General features: G+C 42.3%; 1 protein-coding gene across 8 annotated transcripts in view; it reads right to left on the bottom strand.

Annotated features, from left to right (window-relative positions):
- Positions 1–13,745, bottom strand: part of meis2 (Meis homeobox 2) — a 75,155-nt gene that overhangs the window by 50,760 nt on the left and 10,650 nt on the right. For all 8 annotated transcript variants that reach the window (XM_020713483.1, XM_011490233.3, XM_011490232.3 and 5 more), the window contains one exon: positions 12,003–12,117. In XM_020713483.1, coding sequence (XP_020569142.1) covers positions 12,003–12,117 — 115 coding nt within the window. The remainder of the gene's footprint in view (positions 1–12,002; positions 12,118–13,745) is intronic.

Raw genomic sequence — 13,745 nt, 5'->3', positions numbered from 1 at the left:
GGACTTGAGTATTTTTAGGGTTATATTTTCAAGTCTTACAGCTAAAACATCCCCCCCCCCCCCCATTTCTTGCATTTCTTGTGCATTTTTATTTTGCAAAAGCAGCGGGTTCCCAGCTTTAGTGGAGGAATGTCCATCCTGATGGCTGCAACAGCGGGACTGTCCCGTTCCAGTCTGCTCTCGCACCACAGATTTCAAGTTTAATACCCTTTTGTCCCATCCCTGCCAAGACAGGAATTTGGTGGGAATGCAGGGATGTGTGTGTGTGTTGGGGAGGGAGGGAGGGGGTATATGAGTACAGTTGGTCCATTAAAAACAGAAGAAGGGAGTATTGTAGAAAAAAAAACAGGTTAATGACAAAACAGCGAAGAAGTTAAGATACAAAAAATGAAAGATGAAGAAAAGCCTCAGAGGTGGATTGGTGGAGGAGGAGGATGGCATAGCGTTGGGCTAAACTCCCACAGTTCCTCATTACATGGAGCTGAAATGATCCTCCTGACACCTGGGCTGTAACCAAGAGATTACAGAATTGATGAATCCTCAGTTTAAAATGCAGCTGTTTTATTCTGCTTTAGTAATTAATTCTTTTTCCAATAGAGTATTGATTAAGCGTAGCCCCTGATAAAGTTCAAACTCAGAGAGATCCCTCTTGGGCTTTTGGGTTGCCTTGCTCTTGAGAGTCAATGAAAACTTCCTCCCTTCACCTGCACTCCTCTCTCCCTCCCTCAGTGCAGTTTTGGCCTCATAAATTAGTCAGATTGGTGAGGAGCGAGGATCTGGCTTAGCTGATAGTGGCTTAGTCTGCCCTCTTGCTGATGTATTTCCTTGGTATTTTCAAGCGATCACACACGCACAAATGCAGACAGGCTTTTTTGACAAGTCCATCTCACACAGCCCCCCCAAAACATTAATCTGAAGAGTTCTGGGTCACTGAGAAATGTGGATAAAGTGCTTCAACCCAACCACTTATTGTGTACCTTGCTTTTTGATCCTCCTCCAGCTGTATTCTTATCCTCTAAGAACTGTAACGTGTCAAAAAGAGCATTTCTTTTTGTTATATCCTGTTTTTTATTTTGTCAAAGACCCTTTTTCAATAGAAATGGTGTTTATGGCGTTTTAACAGTGTTTTAACACGTTCTTTTGGCATTTTTCTGATGATGGAGGACATATATTAAGAAAATTAAGGGGGCATGGTTGCTTCAAGACAACAGTCCCGCCCACAACTCAGAGGCAACTTTCTAATGGACTGCTGACACTCTGCAGTCACAATGTCCTTGAAAACAACACAGGTTTTCTTTATTTTGTCCCAAAACTGCTTCATTATAATTTAAAGACCACTGGGAACGCTTTTACAATAGATCAGAAGATGATCGGAGTAGGACTTTAGGTACTGTAAATTTACAGTTTGGTTCACAGAAAGGGTTCTGCTACTACAAAGCTAAATTGGTGAGGTATCACCCCCCTTTCTCTTGTAAGGACCAGTACCTTAAATGATGTACATTCATCTATTTTGATCAGAAACAGGAGCGTCCACCCTGATATTATTTCTTTAAATGCAGCCATGGACAGTAAAATTACATTTCTACCATAAATCACTCGCTGAAAGTAAATTTCCATCGTCCAAAGAGTGAAGGCACACACTACATGTCTACCCAGTATAAAACATAAACTGACATCCGCCTAATTAATAGTGACAAATAACTGGGGACCCTAGGAGACGGAAGAGTCAGTTAAAAGCCTTTTTCAATATTAAAACCTAATAAAAGAGCAAATGAATTATGAAAGAGGACAGGCAAAATTAGAAGGTGGAAGTGGAACTTAATACATTTACTCCAGACTATTTCTTGTTGTAATGGGGCTGTGGCATGCAGAGAGATGGTCTTGATGTGACTAGGATGAACCATCTGCCCCTGATTTTGAGCTAAATCCAAGTCCTTTCATTAAGGCCTCTGGGGCTGGTTTGCTTAAAAATTTTTGTGAAGTAAAAATTGTTTTTCGAAAATTGCATATTTTAAAATATAAATATAAATTAAATTAAAGCTGAAGAAAATTTCTGATATTCCAACATATAAGGGAGATGTAAGTCTGTCCACTAAAAATAGCAGCACATATTTTGCTTTCTGATTTTTGTAAAATGATTGTTCTACTGGTGAGAAAGGCTTGCTTCTTAATCATCCTACCTTACAAGATCATAAACACTAATAAAGTTCCAGAGGGAAAGAGGAAACTCTTCTGGAGCTATTAATTAGTAGTTTTTGCAGCTATCCGTCTTCTTTTGTTTCACACTTTCTTTTATTCTTTTTTCTGGACAGCCTTCTCTATTGACTTTTCAATTTTCCCCTCACATCCACCCCCTGCACTAACAGTAGCACCGGTGCTTCTGCGGTGGTACTCAGCCCAAGAATACCCCCAAGCCTACTCTCTGAGACGCTGGCTGGAAAGCCCTGAGAGCTGGGCCTGCCCTACAGCTCCCAGCAGCCCACCACTCGCTCCCCACGAGACCAGAATCAAAGGGAGAGGCCTCTAATATCTAACCATGGGTATAATGAGGGTGCTCTGAAGAACAATAAGCATATACACTGAAGGAGAGAGGAGAATAGGGGTACAGAAAAAAGGGAAGAAAAAAACTATAGGAATGCTGGCCTGAAAGTGGTCTTAAGAAGTGAACAACTGAGTGGATGAGGGGAAAAAAAACATTACGATACTGTGCTGCAGGAGAGAGAGGGCAAAGGTCCGCAGCCAGTGGTGATGGTAGTCGGGCCACGCATCTAACCAAGCACATTTTTGAAACCGAGACAACAAGGGGGTCTGCCGCATGCCTCTGGAGCCGAAGGGAGCCAAAGGGAGCACGACTAATTTCTGCACAACAATGGGCCTGGATGAGCGCCCACACAATGGCAGGTGCTTTGAATAGCAGCAGGGCCCTTGCAGCAGGGATCTTCTTCTCTCTAACTCCGAGGGCCTGGGCTCTGGCTTGTGTAACCTTTCGTTTTTAACCAGGCTTCCTTTTGACTCATAAAGGATGAAAATAATCTCATGGGGGGACCAAAGGAGTGCAAGGCAGCCAAGCCTAAAAGGCACGATTCAGTCCAAGTTTCTCTGTGTTTTCTGCTCTCTGCCTCCAGTTTCTTCCATTCTTTCTTCTCCACAATTTCAATCATTTCATCAGCTCTCTGTCCTTTAAACCATGATCTGTGCTGTTTGCCTGCCTTACCATACAAACACATTTTCCCAATCCTTTTTTTTTTTACGTTTTTGGTATTGACAGTCAGTTGGGCTCATTCTGGTTCTTCCACGCTTGTGTTTGTTGTATTGCCGCTTGGCCGTCCTGTAGGCCATAATGCAGTGGAAAAGGCAGTTTTCCCCCCACCTTAAGAGCATTCTTTCAGGGGTCACAAGGTCTGTCTTCACAGATGTCTCCTGCAGACACTCAGTTGTCTAAGGACTGCATCCCTGGGAGTAAGTATTCGTACTAAACAATGCAGCTTTCTCCCTCGCTTTGGAAAATGTTAAACGTTTTTTTTTCTTTCTTTCATTGTCCTGCTTTTTCTTCATTTCTGTTTTACATTGTTTTATTTTTGAGTGAAGCAAAAATGGTGATTTCAGTTTTTCCAAGGGGGAGGTTTTGGAGTTCAGATAATGACAAAAAAAGAGTTGGTTATCACAAGGTAGTGCCGGTTTCTGGCTCCTTTCATTCCTTTAAATACTCGCCGTCTCCATACATTTCCTCCAATTGTTCTAATGGGGCCTTAGTCTTCCATGCTTGATGTTAAAGGGAAAGATGCTTTAAAAGAGCTTTCTCATTATGTGTTGCCAAGAGCGAAAAATGAAAACATGTAACTGTCCTGAAATGCACACTGCGAGCGACAGTAGGAAACCCCTGATGTGAGCAGAGTCAAAGACAAAAAAAATACCATTCAATGACCGAGGAGACAATATTTAAACTGGAAGATCTCTGCAGTCTCAATCACAATAAAACATTGTGGGCAATGTAATTTAATAGCCAAACCACTTTCTATAAGAGGAAAGTGATTCTCTTTCAAGGATGGAGCGCAACACTGGTAAGACGAGCGACTGCACATTTAAACATGCATTTGCTGCCTCAGAATATGAAAAAACTGTATAATTGAGACAAGATTCAAAGACATAAGAAATCCTTGAAAATCTCCCACCTTTTCATCTTGCTCTTCCTTGTTCGTTTCTTCGTTTGATATGGTGCTTTTGCCCCCCCCCCAAACACACACACACAAACATTTCTTCTGCAAATTGATAACCCTCTAAATGAATAATGGTAAATGCATAATGAAGGTTTCCTCAGCATCAGCCCTGCAGCCAGCCGGGATGGAGCATCTCGTTTGGCATGTTTGATTCGTTTTGTTGCGCATTTAGCCCCAGTGTTCCTTCAGAGTGCTCTCTGCTTGGGGGATGTAAATAAGAAATTATCCTTGCTGACTAACATGGCTAATACCTCCTCTGGGGTAATCACAAATTATTAGTCGCTTGCTTCCAATAAACATTAGGGCTCATGGCACTAACCACTGTCAAATTGCTCACCTCCGCCTGCTCCCCAATAGCCATAAAATGGGTAGACAAAAGTGATCAGGTGTGGAAAAAGCACCCTGGCTACACAAAAAAGTGAGGGACTGCGGGACTCCTATTATGCCTAAAAAAGCAGCCCTTGGCTTTAAGAGTCATTAAAGCATGCACTAGAGTGGGAATCAGGGTAGAAAATGAGCTTATCTTGCATAATGCCCTAAAAAGCTTTGCATAAACGTGAAAGATGAGTGCATGGAAATCAGCAGCGGAGAGGAAGAACTCGGATTGTAACACAGTTCCTTTATCATCCTCCCACTCTCTTGGACGATGGCAGTATGTTAAAGCACTACCTGTAGGGTAGAGCTGCTTTACTCTGTTCCAAAAACATGCTCCGGTGTGTAAGCCCTGGTTTACACTGGGGAAAAAACCACACAGCACGTGAACAAGCTGCAGCTAGTCCCGCTAAGCCACTCTACTCAGCTGCGTGCTGGTTTTTGGAGGGACCTTTGCTGTGATGTGTGGTTCGGACATTAGGGGGAGGAGAATTGGGAGGGTGGGGATGGTGGAAGAGATTAAAGAGCCAAGGGAGGCAGAAGAAAGGAAGAGAGAGTAAAAGAGCACAGGGCCCATTGGTCAAACACAAAAGGAGAGAGAGGGAAAGGACATTAGAAGTTAGGGTTACACACCAAATAAGCACACCTTAACCGGCCCTGTCTAAGCTGGCAGTCAGGATTTTGGAGTTTCCCTGCAGGTGTGCCTTTGACAGATTTGGCCTCCATAACCTCACTCTGATCCTAAATGGGGCCCCGGTTTGGACACAGAAACTAGTGGCATCTTGCTGTCTTACCCTCCCTATTTATGTCAATGGTACACTCGTGCACACACACACACTTTTGTGTTTACATTCTCTATAAACACTCACACCGAGAGACTGCCAGACAAGAGGAAAACAAATCTGGTGAGGGCTCGAGCAATTGGATTATCACCTCTTAAGGGTGACTTCTTGGTTGACCCCCTTCGGGCTAGCTTGCTGAAACAAGACAAAAATTTCCTGGGAAAACACTCTCCCCTTTAAAGAACTGAAGCACTGTCATCCTTGTGAAAATGTTGGGGCTGCGGCATTAATGGACATGGAAATGCCCTGTGGGGCAAGTGCTCAAATCCCTTTTAGCCATATTACATCAGACCCCTGTGCACTCCTCATTGTCAACAGATGCCCTGGTGTAATCAGCAGTGAAACATGTGTGCGTGTAAACCCATTGTACGGTGAACCGATCCAACTGATTGTTTAGTCTGAAATCCCCTACTCCAGCAAAAAAAAAAAAAAAGCCATTTCCCTCTTTTTACTTCAGTGCAATACTGCAACACTATGTTTTCCTAACTTTTCTAATGCACTTTTCTCTTTCTCATTCAAGCTGCTTTTGTCTACATCTCAGAGGCAGACAGAAAGAGAAGACAAAGAGAGAAATATCTCCCCCAAGCCTTCTCTTAATGGTGCAAAACAAGCTTTTTCCTCAGCTGCTGTCAGAATAATCTGGGTAATTTTTTCCCTATGTTCTCCAAACATTAGTTTGCACATTAAGCTGACCCAGTTAATGTGTCTTTCCTGCTCTCTAGGACCTAGTTCCTGTCCAAGTTAGGCCAGGCTATAGGCAGATCACGCTAAGGGCCTGCTCATGATTATGGACCAGAGGGACAGAGCTTCATGTGATGCAAAAAAAAAAGAAATGAGGGAGAACAGATGGATTGGAAAGGAGACTGTAGGACAAAGCGGCATTATGAGGAAGTGGGAAAACTATTTTACTCAATGCAGAACCTACAATGGTTTTCCTTCTCGTCATAAACTTTGAATATTAACCTCCTTAGTTGACGATGTTGTTCCCAAATGCACTCTATAAATAAAATTATTTGACATTGACCTTATTTTAAAACTCTGACAAGCTAAGAAGGCAGACAGACAAAAAAGAGAAGAGAGAGCGGAAGGGAGGAAAGAAAGAGGGAGCTGATCATTCCCTTTAATCACCTTTTGGATGAGGGCCAGGTAGTCTGCAGAGCTGAGGGTGAGGCAGAGAGGGGACAGAAGTGAGAGCAAAGGAGCAAGACGAATAAAAATAAAAAAGAGGATGGTGGATGTCAAAGGGGTCTTGATGAGAAGGATGAGCTGAAGAGCACAGACCCTTGACAGTGCAGCAGTGCTTAAGCTAGCCTGCTCAAATGCTCACGCAGTCAATGTGTGTGTGCAAGACAGAACGACTGGCGTTCCCGTAAATGCCTGCGAATGCTGAATCTAGCAAGAATCTGGCGTTAGAGCAGAGGCAAAGAGAAATCCATTTTAAAACTATGTGCATTAACTATAGTTTTCCCCATAGATTAAGCACTCCACATGAATAATTTAGCCTCTTTTATGCTAATGGGATCATGAAAGTATCCCCTCCGTACCATGTTTTCTCCCCCTCCACAACAATTCCTCTCAGCTTTCAGCAATTGCCCTGCCTCTTCCCAACAAGCCATCGGACAGACACACTGCCCTGTTCCCCCAGCAAACACAATATTCACAAAAGGCTCTCAAAAAAAGTTAGCATTATCATTTAAAGACCCACTCCAATGATAATTGTGTTTTTGTTGTTTTTAACAGGTCCTTTGGAATTTTTCTAATAGTGGAGGACATATAAATTTAAGTTTGTATTTTTGATTATTTCTTAATTCAAATCGTGGTGAATCAGGAGCAGACATAAAAATGAAGTGGAAAAAGTTTGTAGCTGTGACATAGAAGCTACAGTTGGTGGGCCAAAAGCTCCCTGCTCCGCTGCATTCTGATGCATCCACTTGTAGACAACTAGACCCGTCTTTGTTTTCTGACATATGGCTAAAACTACACAGCTGGATAGCTCCCATATTGTTCGCCATTTTTGTTGAATCTATATTGTTAGGTTGGGGTTGTGAGGGGCTGGAAATGACAGAGAGAGAGTGTAAACAGATTGATGAAAGGAAGTAGACGGTAGGTAAGGGTGGGCTTACTCCTAGTCAACGGTCATGCCCACAACTCAGGCAAATTTCTAATGAACTACTGCAGAAACTATGTCCTCAAACAATACAATGTATTTCATTTTGGCTAAATATGCCATAATCATAATTAAAAGACCACTGGGAATGCTTTTACAACAGATCAAAGGAGGTCAGAGTGGGACTTTAAGCAAATATATCTTTAGTTTGTTTATGTTTTGGTGTGCCACTTCCATCTGCTTACAAAAAAAATTGGGGATTTATAAGTAAATTGCACATTCTGTACTTGATTTAATGTGAAATATGCTGCTATTTAGCCACTTGTGTGTCTGTTAAGGCAGATAATTCCCCACACAATTTCTGCAGTCCTTTGTTTTTGTGAAATTGAACCTTTTCCATATATTTTTCATTGGTCTCTCAAAGGTCTGCCATCTTCACCCTTTTAAACAGCCGTGCAGACATATTGTACACATTCACACCCTGTTCTTCAGCATTGTTTTGTGGGGAGGTGGGGCCTCTGTGTGAAAATTATCAGAGCTCCAACAGCTGGGAGTGTGAGCCATGAAACAGCAGGGCTTGGGTCTGCTTTATTGTTTATCTGTTGTTTATGGGTTGGTGTTCAGCTTTAATTACTACACTAAATTAAACTCTAACAGGCACTTAGAGGGAGACTGCTAACGCATGCGCACTACATACACACAATAAATAGAAATATACATTTTACACAGGGTGGACAGTTTTCAACAAGTTGATGTTCTTGTTGTGTTCTTTTTAACTGTTCCTTTCATTTCGGAGACATTTTAAATTCATAGTATGCCAGTTAAATTCAAGTTTAAAGTTAAAAGTCTTGAAAAATGCAGGACAAGACCAACTTCTTTATGCTGGGACACAAGGAGTCATGTCCCCACCAGGAATGACCCTTCTCTACTGAGCTTAACCACAAAGACCTCGCTGAGTGGGGCCCCTACCCAGAGCTGAGGGGGAGCTCACCACACTCCCCACATATGCGCACACACACGCACACAAATGTGCCACAATACCAACGAGTGTACGGCATACTCTCTGGGAGCCAAACGTTCAAGCTTTCCCTCTGTTCCCTCCCTTCCTCTCCAGCACTGCCTCTTCCAGCCTCTCTGGGGAGCGTGTCTATCTACAGAGCATGGGGATTGTTCAATTGCTGAGAAAATGTACAAAATGCTCCCTCCTCTCTTCTACTGAGCCCTTTCCATCTACAGTAGAACCGGCAAATTGCAAGGAAAGCTCCTTTGCTGGGCACTCAAGATGTCATCATGGATTTAGTCGTCATGCATAGCTAATAATTACAAGTGTCGACTGAGCTAAGGCACAAAATTAGGTATATTTATATAAAGCAAGATAAAAACAGTTAAAGTTCATGTTTTTTTAGTACATAATTGAATGGATTTGGCTATGGAGTGGTTAATGTATAACTGACACCTGGGTGTCTTCTTCAGGCGTGCACATTTCTCATGTTTAACTCCCTACAGCCGATGTAGCCTGCATAATTGACTGTAGCAAGCTTGCTGAATTGGTCTCTTGCACACACTTGGGATGATGTTCAATAATGAGACACAGGTAAGCTTTTTATAGAAAATGTGAGTGGTGGATCAACATCCATCTGCCACCGGGGGGGAAAAAAACTTTTCAAGAAAGCTGTTTGCTTTAAGAAATGCCTCCATTTTTGGAAGGTAGTGGACTGCAGGGGTAAACTCAGCTCTGTGATGCGTGTCGGTTCCAAACAAATGTTTTAAAGGCCACACATAAAAACACCTTTTAAGATGAAAGATGGAAGAAAATTTTAGTTTTTTTCTTCTTGCCATCTGCAAGCAAAAAGCTCTGTAGGTCTCAGACACTTTTTACTTTTTCCCTCTCCTTCTTCACTCTCACCCATCCATTCTGTCTTTCTCAATTGATACACATTGTCACCCCTTTTAACAGGGGCCAAGCTGTTAAAGACCCCATTACTGAAGTGAAGCACACATTTCATATTTTCTCTGTGGACTTGAGAGTGCGGACCACAAATTTTATGTTGAAACGTATTGAGATAGGAGGCGAGTTCATGAACGGAGTGGAGTGGAGTGGAGTGGAGCAGGGAAAGGGGAGGGGGAGGCGGGGAGGTTGGAGCGGGAAGGCTCAGTCAGAATGGTAGGGCCAGAGTCGGGAGTCAGCGAGCGCTTCAAGCGTTAACGTAATTGCAAGAATGTGAAAAATGAGGCGGCGGGGCTCCCGAGCGAAGCGAAAGGTCAGAGAATGCCTCACACAAAACAACTGGCTGGAGGACGGCCTCATTAGACCATTAAATCAGTTGCCCTTGGTGTCTGTCTTTTTTTGCTCCTTCTGTTCTTGCCTACTTTTTAACTTTTAAGCTCTGTATTAAAACTACTCTTCCTTCACACTTTTAACATCTTCAATTTTAGGCTCCTCACTTTTTCCCTGTATGAAACATTATGAGCAGTTAAGACGTTGCATTTCGTGTGATTTAGACTCGACCTATGTCGGTCCAGAGCATGGTGCCGTACCGTAACTGTGTTTGGCCTGTATTGATCCGCTGTTACTGGATACGGTGGGGAAAGGAGTCGATAAGTGCTCTGTGGATTACAGGTCACTTGTACTTATGTGTGTAAGATAATCAATAGGCAGTGCATTCACCCTCCACCCCCATCCCCCTCGCTCTCCCTTTTGGCTTCTCTTCATGTTCTATCCTTTTTACTCTTGCAAAAAGAAGAGAGCAAAATATCTTCTTTTGCAGGAGAGATATCTTTGCTCTCCTAATTCATGTGTTTTATTTGCTGGATTTCAAATTTAGCTCAGTATGTTTTTTATTATTGCTTGAATATGCACATTTCAAGAAAAATGGGGACATAAACATAAAGACCCACTCCAATGAAAATGTTGTTTTTGTTTTTTTAACATGCTCTTGTTGCATTGTTGTCATGTGATAGAAAATATATAAAGAAAGTTATGCTCAAAATTGCATTTCTGAGTATTTCTTTATAAATCAGGAGCAGATAAAAAATTGCCATTTGAGAAAGATTGTAGCTGTGACGTTGAAAATGGGCCACAAGCTCGCTGCTCCACTACATTCTGTTGCATCCACTTACAGATGACTCGATCCATGTACGTTGTTGTTTTCCTCATCTGAGCTGGTATCTGGATTAAAACTGTACGGCTGGATTGCTCCAATATTGCTCGCCATTTTTTTTACACAGGTAATGATAGATTGGAATTGTAAGGGGCTGTAAACTCGTGGGAGAGAATATAAACAAATGGGTGATTGGAACTAGTGGCAGCCTTACTACAAGCCAATAGTCACATCTCAATTTCTGATGAACTGCTGCCGTTCTACAGAAACCTGTCCTAAAAAAACGCCACAGGTTTTTGTTTTTTGGATTTTGACTAAAAACAGGGAACGCTGTTACAATAAATGTTTGGAGTTAGACTTTAAGTTCCTATTGTGATAAGCTTTTCTTCTTTTACACTTTTATCAAAATGTAGAGTAAATTATCGCAAACTTCTTGTTTTCAGATAGCCTGAGTACAAACTGTTATCTAACTACTTCTGCCAAGGCCAACCACAGAGATCATCTTGTGGTAAGTAATGACCCCAAGCTGCAACCGCTGCGTCTGACTTAGCAGTAAAGCTAACAAGATAAAGTCAGCAAGATGGAACCAACATTTGACACTGGAAGATGTTTGCATGCCCACAAATGTTCAGACAAAGTAAAGAAAACTCTGGATACTTTCTAAAAGGTAACAAAATAATGCATGCAAAAATTAAACCTGTTTTGCGTCTACTGCTAACCAGGAAATTATATTTTAGGTGGACTTTTTACAGCATGTTAATACTGCGGTTAAATCTGAACGACCCTGATAGTGAATGCTTCTTACAGTACACCTGTCAAAACTGATATATACTGTGACAATAATACTAGACATCTGGCTGCAGCTTAAATGCACCGTCTGTAATGAATTCATATATGTTGGATTTGAGATACATTATTGCTGTTTGACAGGTCGAGGTCATGAAAACACAACGCTCACTGTGACATAATTCTGGGCTGTTGTGTGAGCAAAGTTATTATAGCTTAAAAATCAAGTGAGAACTGGCAGAAATTTGCGATTAATCACCAGCTTTTGCTCAGCCCTCTAAATAGAAACATTTTGGAAAGCCTTTTACAAGCATGCTGTATCACAGTGTTCTTTTTTAGGTGTGACTGTGTTTACATGGACGCCTGTCAAAAATTTAGATAATCCAAAGTGCGAAAGGAAGATCTGTGACATGTAAAAAAAGAAACTCTTTCAACATAGATTTGCCATTAGACAGGGTCAAAGTGAGGGGCTGTCATCTTTTCTCCATGCTTTGAGATTGATATGCATTTATCGTGTTTTTATGTGTTCATTCTTGGATGCTTTTGGACACTTTTGCCCATTTCCACAGCAGCTCACCTTGTTCACTGCTGTTGTCACCACTCTGTGAAGCGTGTCCCCCACTGGAAGGCCCTGGTGTGCCGGCTGAGTGTGTGGAAGTGGCGTCATCGTGGTCTCTCCAGGAAGCTGGGTTCTGAGGTTTGTGAAAAGAGAGAGCGTTGGATCCATCCATCCATCCATGCGTGCATCCAGCCGCAGTCCCAATCCGAGCCACAAATCAGGATTACAGAGAGAAAAAAAAGGGAGGAGTAGAAAGAAAGTCCATATGAGTATGCTGGAAACATGCAAGTGACAACCATAATGGCATTGTGAGGTTTCTCAGCTTGTTTATATTCTCCTGGCATGCAGGCTGAAGAGCTCCTCTGCTTCAGACAATCAAAGAAGGTCTGATAATCATACATGAATAGAAAGAAAGTATTGCTCTAATGCAGTTGGCTATAAGTCAAAGCACTTTAATCAGAAGGTTTCATTAATGCAGTAGAGCAAAACGCAGCACTGTTAATGTGGCAGCTGATTTTGAGAACTGCGAGTGGAGCACTTGTGAGTAATCGTCTAAACACATATGGCACAGCCCAGTGGAGTTCATTCATACCAGAACCAATTGAGACTTCCGTGTCAACTTGGAAATATAGAGGTAAAAAGTCCAAACACACCACAGCTGCCATTAATCATTACCGCTGTCAGAAATTAAAATAAGATATGACAGTGATTCTCCTACTAATCTGCCAAAAATGTGTGCACTCCCACACTGACATGCACACGCACAGGGGCTTGCAGAGACGCACACGTTAATGAAATATTAGAACTAAGAGTGCATGCACTCATTTTATGTATACAAATGCTTTCTGACAAAGAAATAACTTTTTCTTTTGGCTAACTTCTGAAATAAATCCATAAACAAAAGCATTGCTTTAAAGTAGCTTTCTTTCCTCCTGCTTTTTTTCTTCCTCTTCCCCTTCTTCCCAGTCATGCCCTGACAGAACATACGCAGTAACAGGATTTTCTACTGTACAGGAAAGGCTTTATCAGTGCCACATGAAGTCAGGCTAGAGGTGGAATTTCCTCTGCCATTGAGGCAAAAGAAGGACAGACTGATCACGTCATTTACTACACTTAAGCTCACAGGCTAAATCGAAGGCACACAGGACTGATCCAGCCGCACAGATCACGCAGCCCAACAAGCTTTCTCCTATTTTTAAGTGTCACCTGAGAATGATGACAAAATGTTGGCAAACGTCAGCCCAACGTTGTCTGCAGCCGGGAAGAAGTGTTCCCTTGAGCAGAACCCAAGTCAAACAAACACAAGTCTGTACCAAGGCTTCCCAAAACCTCAACCCACTTCTCAGTTCCCACTGTGTGTATTTTCTTCCTCAAACACACATAAACACACATATATGCAAAAGTCAAGTGAAAATGTACACGCCAAAAAGCATTCCAAGACACGGATCATTTTTACCATTTTGTCCAACTTCAATTCAGTCAAAGACGAACGTTCCTGCCTGCCTGCCTTGGTACTCCAGTCAGAGTGAGTTGTACTGGAGAAAGACACAGGATAGATCCTGGGGAGTAATGGAAGTTCTCAGGAAATAAAGGCTACAATACAAGCTGCTGCCAAGCTCCCTTGGGTCCACAGTCCTGATGTGCTCCTGCTTGTTCTGCTGTGGAGGCGAGGCTGCTGCCGTGCCTGTGAGCGAGGCCCTTTTATCTGCTAAGTTTTTTAAAGGAAGGCCGGCTGTTTTCTCAAACAGCTTAGAGCTGAAA

This window comes from Oryzias latipes, chromosome 22 (assembly GCF_002234675.1).
Source record: "Oryzias latipes chromosome 22, ASM223467v1".
Taxonomy (NCBI): domain Eukaryota; kingdom Metazoa; phylum Chordata; class Actinopteri; order Beloniformes; family Adrianichthyidae; genus Oryzias; species Oryzias latipes.
This window is presented reverse-complemented; position numbering and strand designations above follow the sequence as displayed.